Here is a 21,275-nt window from a genome sequence, read left to right on the forward strand (position 1 = left end):
ATATTTAAGAGTATAATAGGAAATGAAACTGGAGACATAGCAGGAGCCAGGTCATATGGGGCTTAATATGTCATTCTGAGGATTTGGGGAGTTATCCTGTAGATGAAGGATTGTAAAGTTGCTGTGATCAGAATTGCTTATTTGAGAGATTTCTGGCATCTGTGGAGGCAGGATTGAAGCAGGGGGAGTCTAGAGGTTAAGTCCGTTGCCCCGAATGCTATACTCCAGGTGAGAATTGATAAGGTCCTGAACAGAGACATTCTCCAGGCAGAACAGAGAAGCATTCAGCTGTTTAGAAGGTAGAACTGACAAGACTTGGGAATTGATAGAATAGGGCTAAGGATGTTCTTGTGAGAAGGCAGAGTCCAGGATGACGCCCAAGTCTCTGGTCTAGGTGACTCAGTAGAAGATGGCGTGACAAAACTTAGTTGGCATACAGGGGAGGGGGAAAAGGGCATGAAGTGGGGGAAAAGATTTCACTTTTGGATATGTTAGAGGTTTGGAACATCCAGGTAGTGGTATCCAGGAAGAATTTGGTCTAAAGCTCAGGAGAAAAGTATGGGCTGAAAACACTGATATTTATGATTAAGCTATGGGAGTGGTAAGCTTGTCTGAGGCATAGATACAACATAAGAAGGGAGCTGAGAATAAAACCTTGAGGTGGGGGAGGTAGTAACAACGTGTGGCTTCTTCCCGTCGTTTTTGCTATTCAGTTACTGCACAGAAAGCAGAAGATCTTATATATTGTTTGTTTGTTTGGAGGTATTATAGTCACCTCTGTTAACGGTGATAAGCTTTAGTTCCCAAAGAATCCAGAAATTTAGGAGGTCAGTTTAGGGTGAGATAAGAGTTTAGGGTTCTCATTTTATTTTCTGTACATAATCAGCTGTGCAACCTGGGGTTGTTTTTCGAATTTGAAAAAGTGCTCATTTTATTCAGCTTTGTTTTTCACTTCTCTTTCTCAGTCATAATATTTGTGTGAACAGACAACTAATTATTGTCAGAAGACCGAAGGGAAGCAACTGGAGTTGGCTTTCATCCCCTTTTGTTCTTTTTCAGCCCCTTTTTGTTTCTGTTCTTAACCTGTTTATTATGCAGTGAGTGGCGGTTATCCACAACTGGGGCATTAATTCTTATCACAGCCCATCGTCTTTGGTTACACAATCTGGGAGTTCTGCGGGTGCAGTGATTAGATGATGATACTAAAAGTAAGGCTGGCCTTTATGGTTCATTATGAAAGCAACATTTTCATACAGGACTCTTCCCACCTTTGTGTTTGTTGACTTCATGTGGTTGGTTATCTGGGAGAGAGTATAAGTCTCCAGACAGTAAAATAATGACCTTAAATGTCTGTAGGTTAGAAAGGGTAAGTAGGAATTAGCCTGGATTATCAAAATCTACAAATAATCAAAACCCTTTACTTGTGTGCCAAGGAATTTGTTTGAGCTTTTTACTCTTGCCACCAAGAGGCATTGGCAGAGCCAAAGGACCAAACTGGAGTGGAGAGAAGAATTAAAAAACAGAGAAATTGTGGTAATATCAGTAGCTCACATTTATAGAACATTTGCTGTATGCCAGGTACAGTCCCAAGCACTTAGATTTATTGTCTCATTTAGTGTTTTTGATAACATTATACACTGGGTATTTCCCCTGCTGTAGAGATGAGGACATTGAGGCAGAGAGAGGTTAAATAATTAGCTAAGACCACCTAACAAGAAAGTGCTGGAGTGCTTAACCAGTAAGCCATCTAGCCAGGCCAGTGAGACTGCAGTCTCCAGTAGACAACTCCCGAATTACAGTTAGTATCCCTGCCTACTGAACCTATTTTGAAAAGAGACAGTCATCACTAAACCTTATAAAAGAAACAAAATCTTTACTGAATAATTTAGGAAGAAAAAAATCTAAATTAGTCAAAAGTCAGAATTTTGCATCATCTCAAAATAGGTAGTTTTATTATTTGTAAGTATCTGTGATGAACTGTTGCCAAGGAGTGAAGATCTGCTGTACCCTTAAAGGTAGTAATCTAGACTTTTTAGTGAGTGTATTAATTGTATATAAGTAATTATGCTAAAGCTCTCAGTGCTCAAAAGTAGATCCTTTAATAAGGTTATTTCTCTTCTTTTGCTTATGCTACTATAATTTGCTTTATAAATTAATTTTTAAACCAGTGGACAAGGGGCACCTGGGTGGCTCAGTTGGTTAAGCATCTTATTCTTGATTTTGGCTCGGGTCATAATCTCAGGATTTTGAGACTGAGCCCAGCATTGGGCTCTGTGCTGGGTGTAGTGCCTGCCTAAGATTCTCTCCCTCTCCCTCTGCCCTTCCCCACCCATAAGTAAATAAGTAAAAGATGGTACAAAGATACGCTTAAATTCAGGACTTGTTAACAAGTTCTGAATTTGAAGAGCCTGAGTTATTGAAGCTTTTCTTATCTGAGAGACCCTTCTCCTGCCAAAAATCAGACTGCAAATACTTCCCCTCTCCCAAATTTCTTCATTCTGAATTACCTGTTTTGTTTGGGGAGAAAAACTTAGCCCCCTAAATCCAAAGAATCTTAGGCATCTAATACCTAAGGTCTATATGGGGGGCGGGGTATAAAACGTTTCTAGTGGAAGAATCAAATTCAGTGGAATTAAATTTAGTGAAAGAATGCAAAGGAAAAAAAAAAAAGCTTGAGTTATCTTTTAGAGCTTCCAGTAGCACTTAGGGATAACTATGGCCCCAATAAGGTCCCAACTTGTGCCAGACTTCTTACAAGTCACTCATGATAGTGTCTTTCTTCATGACTACCTAGTTTCAAACTCCAGACTGATGAACCCATTAGGCCTGTTCTTTCCATGAAATTTTATGGAAAATCTGTAGTCGGTATTGGTCTCTCTCTTTTCTGGCTACTTTTTTATTTGCTGTACATAGCAGAAAATCTAGTATCTGATCAGTTTCTTGCATCACTCTCTTATTGTTTTATGAATATGCTTATCTTTCCTTCCTAAAGAAGAGCTCTTTGACATTAGAGAACCATGTCTTAGATTCTGCACATACCTATTTTTTCCTCCAAATATCACTCACAGAGCTGGGCACACAAAGGCATTTAATATACATACAAGGAATGAACACTGCTGCCTAATTAAGATCTAGTCTCTCTGTTCCTATCCTATTTGCACACCTGGAAAGGAGTCAAAGGCCACATACTAGAAAACCCTATTTCTGAAATGAAGACCAACGATAGGTCTTCCTGGGGCAATTCAGATACCTGCTCATTGCAGTTGGATAGTGCATCGGTAGCTCCAAGATACATGAGTTAATATTTTGGCTTCTGTGGGGACAGAAAGAGAAAAGACTAAGAGCAAAGAAAGTGCCTGATCTTATGTGGGACCTTCTTAGAAGTAAAAACGTTTACCTTATGTTATTTAGGTTCCCAAGTGGTTATTTTCTCTTGAAATGTGAGGTCTGGAGAGCCTCACTAACCCCCTTGCAAAGGTTTTGATTTGATCGTAGCTGTCTAAATCTAAAATAACTGCTGCTCAAGCAGGCTGTTTGTTATACAAGGACATTTACCATGTTAAGAAAAAAAAATCCGTCTTTTCCCAGGCTTTGGGAATGGAGAGGTAAGTTAATGCCTAAAATAGGTGTTAGTGGTGATCAGTAACAGCATCTACTGCAGAGCCTTTTTTTTTTCTTTTTTAAAGATTTTATTTATTTATTTATTTGAGAGAGAGCATACGCCCAGGGCAACAAGCCCTGCGCCAGGGAGTCTGCTTCTTCCTTTCCCTCCACTTAAGTGCATTCACTCTGAAAACTTGAAAAAAAAGAAATATTTATGATATAAACTGAACATTAAATACTGTATTTCTTGACTTTTCTTGCTTGTTTATGTTCCATGGGTATTAAATAATTGGGAAAGACAAATCAAGGAGTATAATATAATAAAGTTATATGTAATTTAATCCTTCTAAAAGCTAAATTTTACTTGGACGTACACTCTCACACACAGCACCTGCTTGCATGGACACGTGCTTCTCCCCAGTGCAAGACCACGTTCTCGTCATTCTGAACGCATATAATCACTAACTGCAGCTGATTGGCCATATGTACTATTGATATTTCTTATTTTGAGGAAGTTATAAACTAGACCACATGTTTTCGTTTTTTGTTTTTTTTTTTTAAGATTTTATTTATTTATTTGACAGAGATCACAGGTAGGCAGAGAGGCAGGCAGAGGGAGAGGGGAAGTAGGCTCCCTGCTCAGCAGAGAGCCCAGTGCGGAGCTCCATCCCAGGACCCTGAGATTATGACCTGAGCCGAAGGCAGAGGTTTAACCCACTGAGCCACCCAGGTGCCCCTAGACCATGTGTTTTTTAAAGAGGGATCCTTGTGCTAGTTAGAATTCTAAAATGGCTCCGCAGAGATGTCCTGGCCTAATCTCCAAAGCTCAGAAATATGATGAGACAGTTCTCTGATTATGTCATGTGGCACAATTCCCCTTAAGACGGGGGGATTTTTCTGGGTGGGCCTGATCTAATCACATGATCCCTTAAAAGTAGAGAGCTTTCTTGGCTGATGACAGAGGGGAAGCCACAGAAATTTGAAGTGTGAAAAGGACTCAGTCTGCTGTTGTTGGCTTGAAGATAGAAGAGGCCTTGCGGGAAGGAATGTAGACACCTGTAGGAGCGGTGAGCGGCCTCCAGCGGACAGCCAGCAAGGCAATGGAGATCTAAGACCTTCAGCCACAAGAAACTGGATTCTGCCAACACCATGAATGATCTTAAAAGCAGATTCTTCCCCCAGAGCCTCCAGCTAGGAGCCCAGCCAGTAGACACCTTGATTTCTGCCCGGTGAGAACGTAAACAGGGAACCCCGTAGACCTATGCTGGACTTCTGACCTGCAAAAACTGTGAGATAATAAATGGATGTGTTGAGGGCACTACACTTTGTTACAGTTTGTCACAGCAGCAATAGAAAGCTAATACAAGTAAGATTTTTTAAATGATATTAAGGAAATACTAAATTTTTAGATGTGGAGAAAAAACGTGATATAGGCCTCATCATCACTATCCTTTCCTGTCACACCTTTGTGTAAGTCTTGAAAGTTCTTCTCCACCCCCCCTGTATTATTCCAAATTGTGCAGGATCCCCAAGTTTATTACTAGAACAATATAGATTCAGAAAGATCCCTTTCAAGCTAGACTGGGAGCCTCTCCTTTCAAATTACTCAAGTCCCATCTGTTTGAGTTGTAAAGAGTATTCTTCCCTTAAGGTAGAAAGATAGGAAAACTTTGTCTCTCTGAGACATATGTAGGAAACCAGAATGATTCTTAAGCTCAAGAAGTTATAGAATTCTATTACTTGTCAATTAGCTCCGATATTGAGTAGCTTTGCAGTAGCTCTACAAATCCGAAAGGTCCATGTTGCAACCACACTCCCATCCTTGACTCGTTCATCATCAGTCATTAATCTGAGAACACTGAAGGGAAGGCTGGTCCTCTGTAGGCCATCCCAGAATAGCTCAAATTGTTTCCCCTGGCTCTGCTAGTGCACGAAAACATGATATAAAATGTTCTTTCTGCTTCGTCCCTTTCAGGCAAAATGTAAATAGGAGATTTTTTCCCATCACTGTGGGGTCAGGCCCTAACTCCAAAGGAACATAAGTTAAACCCCTTTCAGTCTTGGCAGAAGACATGTGACTTAGTCTCATTCCTTTCCCTTGGGCCCAGCTTTCCAGAGCCACAATTTTATTTTAAACTTGGTCGGAAGAGTTTGGTTTTAATTACGTGCCTTCCTGAACTCCTGATAACTTTCAAGTTAAAAGCTTTTGTGGGGATTTTTCTAAGCCGGTCTCTGGTGTTCTGAGAGCCCTACACATTTCACAAATCAAAACCAGCCTGGTTCCCGTCCCTTTCCAGGATTGCCGTCTGAATTAATGACGATCTTCAGTCTGTTCTTTGATCAGAAACAGGTCCCAACCAATGAAATTATTATGGGAGAATTTCAAGAGGCATGAAAGGAGAGAGCCCACTTCTTGGTTTTGGAGCATTTTTTAAAACTATGGTCTATGTAGCTGATCATTCTTTTTATCTCTGTTTTCTGTGTTCCTAGTGGTTTCTGAACAGCTCTTAGTCTTTACCCCTCCAGGGTCTCATTCACAATACCTAGTGCCCCAGTTGGGCCCTAAAAAGCTGTGAAATTAATTCCTTCTGTGAACAGTTTTTATCTCATCAGATGCACTGAAGAGTTTCTCCATCATTCGTCTTCAGTAGAAGGTAGAGGAACAATCTTTAACTAAAACACTTAGAGAAATGCCTTCTACGGCTTCCTGACTAGAGCACCTAACATAACACGTGTGTTAATTGCAAATAGGGTAGAATACTCATGCCTTCTCTGAAATATATGATGTCATCATGTACAGATGAGCTCTTCAGACCCTATCGAAAGAGTAGACTAAGAGTAACTGTTGTTTTTTAAAAGTGAGAGCCTGGGGCACCTGGGTGGCTCAGTGGATTAAGCCTCTGCCTTTGGCTCAGGTCATGATCTCAGGGTCCTGGGATCGAGCCTTGCATCAGGCTCTCTGCTCACAGGGAGCCTGCTTCCTCCTCTCTCTCTGTCTGCTTCTCTGCCTACTTGTGATCTCTATGTCAACTAAATAAATAAAATCTTTAAAAATAAATAAATAAGTAAAAATAAAAGCGAGAGCCCATGGGGGCACCTGGGTGGTTAACCGTCCGACTCCTGATTTCTGCTCAGGTCATGATCTCGGGGTCCTGAGATCAAGCTCCACGCTGGGCTCTGTACTCAGTACACAATTTGCTTGTCCCTCTCTGTCTGCTCCCCCTGCCCTCTCTCTCATAAATAAATAAATAAAATCTTTTTTAGAAATAAAAACAAATAAAAGAGAAAGATAGGGCTATTGCCAGAACATAGGTAAGAAGAACTCACATTCCTAGCTTCCAGATCCTAGATTTGGCTAGCATCCCCGAGCCCTGTGTTGTAGGGCTTCTCCTTATTTGCTGCCCAATAGGCTGACTTCTTAGAATCTTCTCTTGGAAAACCTTCAGTGTTCATTTCCCCAGCCTGTGTTCTGCTTACCTTTTATGATGTCACTTCCTGGCTTGCTGTTCCCCTGAGACCACTTAGGCAGACTCCCACTCTGTCTTGTCTCCCTCTCTCCACACTCACTCAGTAGTCTCCCTGCAGGGATGGCAAGCAGCTTTTTAGAATGAGAAGCAGTGTCAGGATAACGGTGAACTGTGCTTTAGTTTGATCGACAGCAAGATGAAAAGGGAAGATTGAAGTGAAGTCTTCACCAGTTCAGCAGCTCTGCTCCTTTTACCCAAGAACCAAGAAACCCAAACTTTTCTCTCCCTAAATCTAACCAGTGTTTTTTCATCAAACACCAGATTATCTAGAATATCAAGAGGCCAAACAAAATACTCCACCAATGAAAAAACGAGAATGTATGATCTGAAAAGGTTTTTATTAGAAGCTGGGAAATTGTACCCTAAGTCCTGTGTGTTTTGTTGTTGTTGTTTTTAGAGAGGGAAGTGGGGGGCATGGCACGGGGGAAAGGAGAGAGAATTTTAAGCAGGCTCCATACCCAGTGTGGAGCCTAGCACAGGGGTCAGCCTCACAACCCTGAGATCGAATGGGCTGCTTAACTGAGCCTCCACGTGCCCCATGTCATGTATACTTTCAGCCTATAGGAGCACTCCTCTTAAGCTAATTGCTGTTATAGTGAGAATACCATCACCTTGAGAAATCCCAGTTGTTTTTTTTCTTTGGAATGATACTGTGTTATGCTAATATGCTGCCTCTACTGTATCCACATCTCAGTTCATAAGGTTTATATGCTCTCCTCTAATTAGTTGGGTTGACCTTCCCAGGACATAGCTAAGGTAGCCCTTGAAAGCAATAAAAAAAAAAAATAAAAAATAAACAGAAAACGAAAAACAGGGAGTCCAGATAGCTCCAAAGGTCAGGTAAAAGCAGGAGGAGAGGGAGGAATGTCTGAAGTAGTGAGGAGAGATCAAGGATTAGCGGGAAGTCCTTCTTTCTTGGATATCTGGATCTAGGGACATCATCTCCCCTCATGTCTCCTGGATCACTCATCACCTAGACTTTGTTTAGTTAAAGTTCACCCCAACATCAATTGATAATGCAAATCTTTTTTTTTTAAGATTTTATTTATTTATTTGACAGAGATCCCAAATAGGCAGAGAGGCAGGAAGAGAGAGAGGGGAAAGCAGGCTCCCCACTGAGCAGAGAACCCCATGTGGGACTCGATCCCAAGACCCCAGGACCATGACCCTAGCTGAAGGCAGAGGCTTAACCCACTGAGCCACCCAGGCGCCCTGATAACGCAAATCTTAACATGCCTTAAAAAATGATAAACAGCAGACTGTGATACCTGCTTTCAGTTGCTCCCAGCAGGTGGAAATAAGTGTCCTTCATCAGTTTCTAAGGGGCTGTCTATGGGAGCTGTCTCCTACAGTATGCCTGGAGGGACAGAACTGGTACGGCAGGCACAGGCTTGAGCACCCTTAGCAGTACCTTTCTCGGCATGCTGTCCTCTGTGGAGAAATTGATTTAGGCCTCTCGAAAACACAGTGGAATCTACCTTTTCCCATCCAGGAACCTGATTGCTGTGTGGTAGCTCTAACCTATTTCTTGTTTTTAAGTGTTAATATTTTATATCAGCCTCCTCAGTGGTGGCCAGACGGTATATCCAGCCATACTGTGCAGTCACATATCTGTCTGAGAACTTTCTTGGGGGTGACGATAGGACATAAAAAGCTTCATAGTGTTTCCAGACCATCCTAAATGAGAAAGGTTAATTATGTGTCATTCTTATAAGGAATAAGTCAGTGGAAATGATTAGCATGCTTTGATGTCTATGTAATAGCTAAAACTGATACCTGGTAAAATCCTTATTTCCTTGTCTTAGTGAAAAGAAACAATGTTTCTTCACTCTAGAGGCAACTGCCAGAGTCTACAGGGCCTGCTGGACTTAAAGCTGAAGCTGTAGCTAAAATCGTACCCAACAAATTAGATTTTTACAAGGAGGAAACTAAAGTATTTTCAAGTGAGGTCCCACATTTTAGGAATAACAAAGTCAATAGATAAACATGATCTGTCAGTAAATGAATCAGGCCTCAGTCAGTGTATACCATGCAAGGCAGACTTCTGTTTCAGTTAGGAGGAAGCAAAAGAAGGCTTATATAAGGCAGAGCAGTTTGATTATACATGGGTCCTTTTCCATACCTAAGACATGGTGTGGCAGGTCTGTCTTGGAGAGACTGACAAGAATGGTTCTCCCAAGGGGGTAGGTGGAGGAAGAATGATTATCTCATATGGATAATGAAATTTGAAAAAGGCAGCTCTGCCTAGAAGCAGCAAGAGAAAATAAGTGGTCTCCTGAATTGTTAAATTGTTGTTTCATTTGGTTTTCTGTGAACTCAGTTCCCTGAATCAAAAGTCCTAAGCTAACTTACTGCTCTAACAGACATCAGCAGCCAGTATAGTATTTCTACAACCAGAAAGGGAATGGGGGAGGGGGGTTCAGGGCAGGAGAGGAAGCTGACATTTTAAGGATATACTTCCTCGTAACTATCAAATTTAATTTTTACCACAAGAGTAGCTGGTAACTTGCACAAGGTCACATAGCTAAAAGATGTCAAGGCAACAATTAGAGCTGAGGTCCAGCCAAGGACATCCCACTCTTTCCCAGAAACATTAACAGTTTAGTTCAGTGAGTCTTTACCAAGCACCTGTCATGTTCTGGCACTGAAGGTGTCACTGGGAATAAATGCATGGATCACTGGTAAGGACCCCACCCCCACCCCAACAACATATCTTTTTTTAATGTATGTATGTATATCTTTGTATTTCTCTAACCTTCTCTTCTCATAATTCATGAGTTTCAGGAAGCCTTTGTGGTTGGAGCCCACTGGTGGGCACACTTGCTCACGTGGGTTCCTCCCATCGCTTCAGACGATTGTTGATTCTGTTCATGGGGCTCTCCTCACTCATGCAGCTTATTCTGGCCATTCTTCCTTGGGACCTCTTCTGCAGGGCTTTGTGTGCAGTGGGTTCTTAAATTCAGTAGACCCTTAACATTTGCTGGTATAGAGTTGATTCTTAATTCATGAATCTTTGGCATGTCAGTTTACAGTCCTCCTAGGATATGAATTTGAATTCACCCAGATGCCTTAAAGGCTGGACCTTATCACTAAGCTGGTGAGTGGGCATTGTCAACAGTGGAGGATCTCAGTTTTACTTGAGTAGACTTGAAACATGTTTGCACATTAATTAAATTCTCAAGAGGTGATTCAAATTTAGTGCCTTTGTTTAAAAATAGGATTTAAGTAAGAGGAAGCAACCCTAGGGTCGCCTGGGTGGCTCGGTTGGTTAACCTTCTGCCTTAGGCTCAGGTCAGTGATCTCAGGGTCCTGGGATCGAGCCCCACATTGGGCTCTCTGCTCAGCAGGGAGCCTGCTTCCCCCTCCTTCTACTTGCCTCTCTGCCTACTTGTGATCTTTCTCTTTGTGTCAAATAAATCTTAAAGAAAGAGAGAGAGGGGGGCGCCTGGGTGGCTCAGTGGGTTAAAGCCTCTGCCTTCAGCTCGGGTCATGGTCTCAGGGTCCCTGGGATCGAGCCCCACATCGGGCTCTCTGCTCAGCCAGGAGCCTGCTTCCTCCTCTCTCTCTCTCTCTCTCTCTGCCTGCCTCTCTGCCTCCTTGTGATCTCTCTGTCAAATAAATAAAATATTAAAAAAGAGAGAGAGAGAGAGAGAAACAACCCTAGTTAATGTTGATAGGGTAGTCATTGATAGTGTAGGCTAGGCATATGGTTCTCACTGAAGATCAGTTATGAATGTGAGACAGAAATTCCTCAATCCCAGATTTGTAAGCTTAGGATACTCCAAGTGTCTGAGAAGGCTAAAGATGCACCATATACTTTTCTTACTGGCTTCCTCATCTCCAGTGGTCCACATCCACATGTTGAAAAGCCTTTGTTTAGTCCAGTGGTGCTTGGCCAGGGCTGTAAAACAGAATCACCTGGGGGACTTTAAAGAAATACATGTCAGAAGGCACTACTCTAGACCTTGGGAAAGAGAGTCTCTAGGACTGACGTTGGGATATGTGCATTTTGAAAGTACACAAAAGAATTCTTATGAATACACTCATGATTTAGAGAGAGAATTCCTTTCAGCAAACACTTCTGGACAGATTTAGGGAGTGGTCTGTATTGTACTGCCATGCTCTGTTGGTTGGCAAACCAGTGGCTTCCAGGGACTGTGTAATGCTTCTACAACAAAGCAGTGTCATTGAGCGAGTCCTCAGTAGTCAAAGAATTTATTATTCATTTTGTAGATTATTGGGCCCTTGTTTCCCTTCCTCCTCCTCTTGTGTGTCATTGAGGACTTTATTGTTCTTCAGTATCTCCAAAGAGAAAATAAGTAAATACATTGAAATCAACCAAGTTTCTGTTTGCCTGAGTTCTTTAAAAAAAAAAAAAGTGGAAATAAGAGGGTAATGGTCATCTATGATTTTTAAAAATGTAAAATATCGACATAATTATTGTTTGTTGTTTGTTTACAACCATAGATAGACCATCGGTAGATAACCAAGCTTACAGTGTGCATCTACAAAACTCCTTTCTGCTGGGACCTCAAAGTACTTTCTTATTCTTTTCATTTTCTAACCACCCTCCTAGGGACTAGGATTCCTGTTCCCCGCACCCTCTTACTCACCCTTCAGTAGGGTGCGTGGTAAAGCTACTATGTTAAAGCCAGGAACTGTCCTGGGTTTATTTTTTTTTTTTTAAAGATTTTATTTATTTAACAGACAGAGATCACAGGTAGGCAGAGAGGCAGGCAGAGAGAAAGGAGGAAGCAGGCTCCCTGCGGAGCAGAGAGCCCGATGTGGGGCTCGATCCCAGGACCCTGGGATCACGACCTGAGCCGAAGGCAGAGGCTTTAACCCACTGAGCCACCCAGGTGCCCCCCTGGGTTTTAATATTTGTAGATTGCAGTACTCAGGGCAGGGCTGGGGGTATGTGAATCAAAGGAAGTTAATAGAATGGACATTGAAATCCAGAGAGGCTAAAGGCCACACAGAAAATCAGTCCCTCCTAGAACACAAGGGTGGTTTGTTGGGTGACGCAGATAAGAGTGGGGGTGCAGTTTTTGTTCATTTTACAGTTTGCTGACTTCCAGTTAAAAAAGATGCTTTCCCCAAAGTCTCAAGTCTACTGTGTCATGGAAGACAGGCTAAGTAGCCTTCTGTGCCGTCTGTTGAATTGCTCTTCTTAATTTGCACCCGTACCTCCAACTGTGAAGTTGAGACATCGATTTGAAAAGTGCATTTGTAAATGGAAATAATAATTTTCAGTCCCTTGCTAATGCTGGTTTTTTGTTTTGTCTCTTCCTTTCTCTAGCATGAAAGACTTTCTAGGTAAGACCTTTCCCTGTTTTATATGCATGCTTAATACTTGTGAGAAGTGCATGTCTAAAGCTTTTTTTTTTTTTTTTTAATTTTTTTTTTAAGATTATTTATTTATTTGCCAGTGATAGAAGGAGAGAAAGCGAGCAAGCACAGGCAGACAGAGAGGCAGGCAGAGGCAGAGGGGGAAGCAGGCTCCCTGCCGAGCAAGGAGCCCGATGTGGGACTCGATCCCAGGACGCTGGGATCATGACCTGAGCCGAAGGCAGCTGCTTAACCAACTGAGCCACCCAGGCGTCCCGAGAAGTGCATGTCTAATTGAACTTAGCTTTATATCGTACGCTCATATTACTTGCATCCTTTCCTTCCATTTCCTCAGCCACCACGGTAGTTCAGACTTCTGTTATTTCCTGCCCAAGTTAATGCCGCAGCTTTTCAACTCACCTCCTGCCATCAGAGTCTCCTCCTTCCAATTCGGTTTATGTACTTCCACCACATTAATTTTCCTATAGCACCTACCAGGCACTGTGCTACAGAAACAACTTGAATAAAACCCTATCCTCACCTTCAGTAAGGGCCAAGATAGTAGTATGGACAGGTATTATGAGCAGAGAGAAAAGGCCATTAGCCTAATCTGGTGGTTCAGGGAAGACTTTGTTGCAGGGTACGTGCCTGAATTGTGATTGCGTTTAGATACTGTCACTTAATAGTGAACGTAACACAATTCCTTGTACCTGGATGGTGCTCCATAATAATTTATTGAATGAGCTAAAGACCAAAGTTGCGAGTGCTAAAAAATTAAGGAAACAGATCAGAGTTTGGGGAATGATCCTAATTTTTCACCTAGCTTCTGAGGGTACAAAACTGATCTTCCTGAAGAACAAAATAAAAAAATATAAAGACTGTGGAGCCAAAAGTATGAACCTCTCCCTTTCCACTTTTCCTCTGATAGAGAAACTAAGAAGAGATTGAGGGGAAATGTGGTTATGGGATAACATAGGACAAATGAGTCTTATAATTTATTTGATAATTGAGCTTATCCTACCTTAATGATATATTTCAAAATGTGTAAACTTGCGTGGATTCTTCCTCTGCTTACCCTCTAACCAGGCGCAGGCTGAAGATAAATAATTTACATCTAACCCAGCAGACAATTAGCTTTGCAAAACTGGTGGAGAGTGGTATTTTGCTATAGTTAATTTTTTTTTAATTCTGTTACATTATAATAGCCATTTATGAAAAGAGACTTCCCTATAGACCTCAAAATATGTTACAAAACTAATGGTTAAAAGAGTGAGGTGTTAGTTCAGGAATAAACAAAGATATCAGTGGAACACAGTAGATAGTCCCCGAAAAGTCACGTGTTTATAAGGTGATGATGTCTCAGCTCTGTTGGGGAAGAGATATTTGGTAAGTGATCATTGGCACAACCAACTATTTGGAAAGACAGATCCTTCCCTGAAGCTATACCAAAAAAAACAAACAAAACCAGATTCCAGATGGATTACAATTTTTAAGAGAAAATTATTTTACTACAAAAGCAATAGAAGAGAATATTTGTAATCTTTATATAGGAAAGACTCTCCCAGGCATGGTACCATAAAAGTAAAAATTGTCCAATTTAGTTATATAAAATGTAAAATCTTTGCTAGTAATAGACACCATAAACAGAGACAAAAAATAAAGTAGGAAAAAATATTTGTACCTTATGTTCATCTTAAAAGCCTTGCTCTATAGAGCGCTCCCACAGTGTAACAAGCAAAAGATTCACAAAAACTTTGAATAGACAATTCAGAAATGAAGATGAATAACCAAAGATACTCAACCTTCTCAGTGATCTACAAATATTTAATTTAATGAGAGTGTTTCTCCTATTAGACTAAACTCTCTGAAGGACAGTATGACAATACGTATATCAAAATTTAAAATAGACTTGCCCCTTGACCAAAGGGTTCCACTTCTAAGATTGGACAAATGCACTAAAATTTATGGACAAGTCTTCTCGCTGTAGCATCATTTCTAATAGCTAAAAAGTTATAAATAATATAATTGTCTGTCACTAGAAGATCCAGTTGCCATACAACCGCTCGGTGGAAGACTGTGCATCATTTTTTTTTAATGAGGCAGATCTGTTTACTTACATGGTGAGATGCCTCCAAGTGGAGGGAGAAGGAGGAGAGTTAGATAATAGTATGTATTATCTGGTTTTATTTATAGAAGTATGTACATTTTAACATGTGTTTAACTTTTTGCAAGGATATGAAATAAACTGTTAATAGTGGGTTCTTTCTTGGGCAGGATTATGGAGTGACTTTCACTTTCTGTTTTAGACACTTTGGTATTACTTACATTTTTCTGTTTTAGACACTTTGATATTACTTACATTTTTCTTCAAGCATATATTTCTTTTGACATCAGAAAAGCCAGTAAAGAGGTTTCTATTTACAAATTAAAAAAAAAAAAAAAGTGTAAGAAGAAAACGAACGTTTCAAAGAACGTTGTAGGACTTAGCATCTCTGTAAGACAGTGGCCATTAATGTCATTAGGAGCTTTGCCTCTCCCCCTCTGTGTCCTCCCTGTTGTCCCTTTACTACTTCTAACACTTAGTCCAGCGCCCCGACCCCCAGCTTTGGCAATAGCTACCGCACGACAGAGCCTTCAGATGGAAGTTCCACAGCTGTGACTCTGTACACCATCCCCGTTCGGGGAGGGAGAGCTCTGCAGGGCTGGTCTGTACGTAGCAGTCTCATGGGCCACATTTTCATTTGGAAAGAGCAAACTCTGAGAAAAATGTAAACCACGGTTAAGAATCAGGATAATCGTTGTACACTTAAACAGATAATCAGCTGAGAGACCCTTCCACTAGTGAACTTACCACTCCTGGAAATGAGGCCCCCATCAACTCTCAGAGCTCAACTGCTGGAAGACGTAGAAACCCTCATCACAGTCCACAATGTGGACCGGAGAACAGAGGGTAGAAAAATAGCTGTGGTGGTACCCTGAAATGTTTGAGATTGCAGCAAACCTGCAGTGCACCTAAAAAACATACGCACCATGCCCTCCTTATCACCCTCCAGACCCCTCCAGCTCAGAACTCCCAAGTCCATATGTTTCTGATTCATTGACAGTTCGTTGGAATCATCATCTAAGAGCACTGAGATCCAAAAAACGTATGCTTTTAAAAGCACACTCTTTGAGGAAAGCTGTTCAAACCCGAACTAATTTGAAAAGCTCTAAGATTTAAATCGGCACATGAGTCCAAACCGCCAATTTTTCAAGTAAGCTCCATTCTTGGCAAAAGACAACCTCCTCCTCCAAGCTGGCGCGGCTTAGCCCCAAGGTCCGAGAATGCTGGCGGAGGAGATTCAAGGAAGGAATGTGCCTTGTTTCTGGCCAAGGCTCTCAAGTGCTTCTTAGAAAAGGCACGACTCCCCTGAAGCATTACCCTCCCCCATCTCTTCATTCTTGAAAACCAATGTTTACCTTTAACGTATCTCCGACAGGTTGGAATCAGGAGGTAGTAACCCTTCAAGCAGCGATTCTTATGGTGACCGGGCCTCAGCGAGAGCCCGCCGCGAGGCCCGGGAGGCGCGCCTCGCCAGCCTGACCAGCCGCGTGGAGGAGGACAGCAACAGGGATTATAAAAAAGTAGGCTCCCCTTTCAACTTTCCCGTTGTTGGGTTACAACACGTCAAGCTCTCAGCCTTTTCCCCAGTGGAGAAAAATGAATGTAGTTCCCATAAACCAGAAGAAAAGGTGCTTCCGTGATAAATCCGAGCTACTAATTCCTTTCGGGTTTCTTGGTTTGCTCCATCTCTCTTCTAGCTAAATACAGACCGTTCCATATATTGTTTTTAGTGCAGTAAATCTATGCCTTGAATCTGGTATTTAGAGGTGTAGGAGAAAGTAAAGATTGACAGTTGTAGAAAGGGAAAATAAAAGTAGTTTTTCGTGTGTCTGAGCCGTGGAGAGTCATTTGGTAAGACTTTTAATATTAACAAACATGTGCTTTTCATGAAGTCCTGTGAATGTCAACCAAATACTTCTTGGTGATGGTAAATGATAATCTGGTTTGGGGGGGTTTAAAACACTTTATAGTTCATTGCCTTTGGTTCTTGCAGAAGAGGGCCTAGCTCCAGGGGTCAGCTTGAAAACCTTCCCTTTCAAATGCTTGAGATGCCAGGGGGAAAAACCGTTTTTGTTAACGAAATGTTTGTTTTGTTAATGTGTTAAGCAGAACTTGACTAAAATTAATATATACACTAGACAGGCTCTAAAAAAAAAAAAAATGTTCTCTTTGTACGGGGAACCACAGTGACTCTTTTTTCCCCCGGAGATTAACATTTTTGAAGTTGGAGCACCATTCTATTCATTTATGTTCAGCACCTGGGACTTCACCAGTACTGAGAGGCAAGAAACCAATTGGCTGAATATAATTTGTTTCCTAGACTTCCTCCATCTTCTCCATCTGCCCCACAATGATGGTCTGGGGCGGCGGGGATTCTCATGGGATGAAACTGTGGGAGCGCTAATCCTGGGAGCCCTGCCTAGTCGGTGACCTGATTCTTTTTCCCTCCCCTCAGCTCTACGAGAGTGCCCTGACCGAAAACCAAAAACTGAAAACAAAACTTCAGGAGGCCCAGCTAGAGCTAGCAGATATCAAGTCCAAGCTTGAGAAGATGGCCCAGGTAAGGGAGAAGAGGAAAAAGGCTGGGTGGCACGGTGAGCGCAAGGAGGCAAAGTAACCTAGGGCTGTGAGAGAGGGGAAGTGACAGGGAATGAAGACTGGCCCTCCCCAGAGACAGGAGGACAGAAGTAGAGATTCTCGTCTGCTTTCAGGGTTCAGTCGGCATTTAACCTAAAGTGGAAAACTGATCGTTCAGTGAACAATTCCTAATAGCCTGAGTGCTAATAATTAATATTATGGATAATCTACTTATTTCTTAGTAGAAGGGTATTAACCAGTATCACAAGATTAGTGCCTAACAGTGTCTCCTGTTGTGATCATCATGTTTCAGTTCAGTTTATCTGCAGGCAGCTCCTAGAGAGGGATAAGCAAGATACCATTGAACCTAATGTAGAGAGGCAGCAAATTAGGCCTAGAGAAATAATGGTTAGCATGGGTCGTACAAGAAATTAAGGACAGGAGGACCTGGGTGGCTCAGTCAGTTAAGCATCTGACTCAGTTTCAGCTCAGATCATGATCTCAGGGTCGTTAAGATAGAGCCCTGAGTTGCTTTTTGCTGGGCATGGAGCCTGCTTCGGATTCTCTCTCTCCGGCTCCTTCGGCCTCTCCCCCTTCCTCATGCTCTCTCGTGCTCTCTGTCTCTCTCTTTAAAAAAGAAATCAAGGACAAATGTCTTGTTAGAATGTACAACCAGATCCCAAAGCAAAGATTCTGTCCTACAGCATATGTTACCTCCTCAAGCCACCACCATTGTTCAGCCTAGGAATAAGGAATGTTAGCGGCAAACGGACCAGATAAACCCTTTTACTGCCAGGCCTGATTTAATTAGGCAACGCTTTAGAGGGGACTAGAGGCAATAACCTCATCACCAGTGAGACAAACACTGCAGCAAGTGCCGTCTTGGGTGATTGCTGAGTTAACAGGAAACCTATGGAGTTATCACCCTCCTGGAATGCCCAGTGACTAAGAATTTTGAAAGCTGAACGGAGGTAAAAATGGCTCTTTACTGGGAAGCCATAAATGAAAACCAGAGACGGCTAGTTGTTCTGGCTGTATGATATAATGGAAAAGCAAAGCCTAACTAGGAGTGTACAGTACTGAATACTCGGGGCTCGGTGGGACAGGGGTGCTCAGGCACCTCTGATCATCTTACGGCATCCCCTCTGGAATGGGGTGAGCTGGCGCTGGGAGACCGCACGACTTAACTGCAGACAGCTGGAATACGGGCGCTCTCCGGAGAGGGGCCCAGCCAGGCGCCCAGTGGGTGGCCTGGCCTGTGAACTGCCCGTCAGTGGGAAGAGGTCCCCCTCCGCCTGGTTGGAGTAGCTGAGCATGGCTCTTCGGCTGGGGTTTGTAAGACCTGCTGTAGCGCAGAGGACAGCTGTGCACAGAGTGATGCAGTGGGACAAGAAAAGTGGGTCTCGATCCAGAAGAAAACACACACACACACACACACACACACACACACACACACACGGCAGGGGGATGGAACTAAATGAACCTCAAGGGCTCCGCTGACCCCAGCATGCCTGAGGCAGGCAGAACGTCTCATTCACAGCACACCCATGGAAGATTCCGAAGGCTGACTTTTCTTCTGAGTCGTGCCACGAACTGACAACAATTAATTAATACAGACCTGCTGCTGCTTCCCGTTAGGAATGACCGGGGGTATTTTACAGGAAATGGGGAGGGGGGTGGTCACGTGAGGAGCCATGGGAGGATCCAATGTCACCTGCTCCCCACTCTCTTCAGAAGCACATTTCTTGACCTTTAGGGGTTCTTGGCTTTTCCTCCAGCTCCGGAGCAGTGAGCAGGCTAACAAGCGGTGACATTGACTCGCACGGGGGACACTGAAAATAAAATCAGCCCTTCCAGTCACCGGGGAAAAGGGCTTTACTTTCTAGCCAACCGCTCTGCTGGGTGTGTCTGAATATACTGAGTTTTGCCAAATACAAGTGATGGAAATTCAGAAGAAACAGTGGTGCTACAAACCAGTCCTCTGCTGTTTACGACAAATCGAGTGTCTGGCAAGAGAGGAGGCGAGCCTGTCAGCCCCACACGTCGTAGGGAGACACTCACCACATGGACACATGCGATGTTTTACATGAAAGGTCTGCCCTAACTCTAACGGGGTTAAGATTTTAAAAGCAAAACAAAACGAGTTCTTTGTAGAAGTGAACTAGTTAAGGTCACTCTGTAGAAGGGGACTAAATGAAAATACTGAAATCGTGACAGCTTCTGTGCTTCTCAGGCTCAGGGAAGGGAGTCAGACGAGGATATAAACCAGCGCCCGGATCTACTTCTGCCTTTTCTCTTTTCCTTCCGCTTCTAGTAGATTCAGTGGAAAGGCAGATAGCCCTGACCTTCAGAACAGAAGGTGAAAGCCCAGGACAGGAGCCAGAAATCAGAGTTTTACTGTTAGCTCTAGCTATCCCTTAACATTCTGAAAAAAGAAACCTCTTGCCAAAAGACCAGTATACTTTCTGTATTCTTAAAGTGTTGCTTGCACATGGTACTAGGCAAAACACCCCGTATTTATTAAATATAGTCTATTAAATATAAGAAATTTTATAGTGCTACCGCCAAAAGGAACTTAAGGTTCATTTCCAGTCCCTGTTTAAGAGTCACTACCTGAAGTTATTCTACTTTTTAGCTACGGTGGCTAAATCTTCTTGGCCCTTCAGTGACATTTATAGCAAAAATCAAAGATGTTCTAAGTTCCAGTCTTTTGTTCAGGTAAAATCTCACCTCACCTGGAAGCTCAGTATACAAAAGAGATAAAAGTGGAGCTGTTCAGTTCAAAGCAGGGCTGATCGCACAAGTGGGCTCCCAGAAGCCCGGGAAGCCCGCCCACGTGTGCACACCACTGCTTTAAAAGAGAAACCGTGTCAGTGCCCAAAGCAGAAGGACGACAAGTGCAAAGGGATTGCTTAGAGCCATGGGGCTTAGACCCTCAAGTTCATGAGCCTCTAGCTTTCAAAGGAGAAAAGCCACTTTTCATTTCATCTGAGTCGTGAGATTACTCACAGACCAGGAGAAGAGAGGGGCGGTGAGGTAGAAGGAGACAGTTGGCGTTGAAGACCTAACAAATGTTTGTGTGTCTGTGTTGTGGGTATGTCTTTGCACTTGGGACTGTGCTAAATTTTAATAAGCATTACTACCACCTCTGCTCCCTCATGGGAATCCTGCAAACTTCAGAGAGGCAATAATGTCAGCCCTAGAGATCTATCAGAATCTGTTAGCTAGTGGCTTCTGCCCCAGTGAGAGCCCAAGCCCTGACATCTATTTCTGGGTGTCTCACGGTGAAGCTGAACCAGACTGGGCTTCCTAGTGACCCTGAGACAATCGAAGTGACTACTGTTTGTCTTCAATTTGCACTAGCAGAAACAAGAGAAGACCTCTGACCGATCATCAATGCTGGAGATGGAGAAAAGGGTATGTGTGTTTCTTCCCCTGCTCTGTTTCATCTGAGTTTCTCTGACTTTGTTGTTCAGGCCAGTGGAAAAAGTTTGTCTTAAGAAGGCGGGAGTTCTGCCACATTCCATTCCTAGCTTGATAATAAATTCTTTTTGTGTGACTCTGGACAGCAGTTTGATTGCTAGTCCTTTTGGCTTCTTTAGATGGTTAGTGCTTTTCACTTAGTCCAGTCTTAGGGTCTGGGGTGGGTCCTTGGAAGGTCATCCCCATGCACTGGTTTGGCCTATAGGCAGAACTGCACACACACATACACACACACACACACACACACACACCCCTACAGTATATTTTGGTTTACTGTAAATCAGCACACATCTACACATCCGGACCAAGGTTTCTTTCCCCTTCCTGTCACCTTGAACAGAAAGGAAGCTTTCCGCAGGACCCTCTGCCATTGATTTAGGTCTTTTGACTTGTTCTATGAGCCAGCAGAATCTTGCACTCACTCTGACTGGGAGTGGGGAGGGGACATTCCAGCTCAATTGCTGACCTCCCAACTGCATTCAGAATATTTTTCTGGGATTTGACATTCTTGGATTGGGAAAACTCAGATTTATTGATGAACCCTAGCTGTGATTTGACCCTAAGGGTATAATATGTTCTCATCCCTCCTGTTTAATTTGGAAAGCAGCAAAGTTTTATATTTTATTTCCTTGGCCTGTAACAAAATCTCACTG

General features: G+C 42.7%; 1 protein-coding gene across 9 annotated transcripts in view; it reads left to right on the top strand.

Moving 5' to 3' along the window:
* The window catches only part of PPP1R12B (protein phosphatase 1 regulatory subunit 12B), a 220,815-nt gene that overhangs the window by 181,317 nt on the left and 18,223 nt on the right, over positions 1–21,275 (top strand). For 7 of the 9 annotated variants that reach the window (XM_004756302.3, XM_004756304.3, XM_004756305.3 and 4 more), the window contains 4 exons: positions 12,430–12,446; positions 15,938–16,082; positions 17,018–17,122; positions 20,503–20,556. In XM_004756302.3, the coding sequence (XP_004756359.1) occupies positions 12,430–12,446; positions 15,938–16,082; positions 17,018–17,122; positions 20,503–20,556 (321 nt within the window). The remainder of the gene's footprint in view (positions 1–12,429; positions 12,447–15,937; positions 16,083–17,017; positions 17,123–20,502; positions 20,557–21,275) is intronic. The other 2 variants (XM_004756303.3, XM_045081016.1) reach the window with 1 other exon arrangement.

The sequence above is a fragment of the Mustela putorius genome, unplaced genomic scaffold (genome assembly GCF_011764305.1).
Source record: "Mustela putorius furo isolate JIRA1106 unplaced genomic scaffold, ASM1176430v1.1 tig00000508_pilon_pilon_pilon, whole genome shotgun sequence".
Lineage (NCBI taxonomy): Eukaryota > Metazoa > Chordata > Mammalia > Carnivora > Mustelidae > Mustela > Mustela putorius.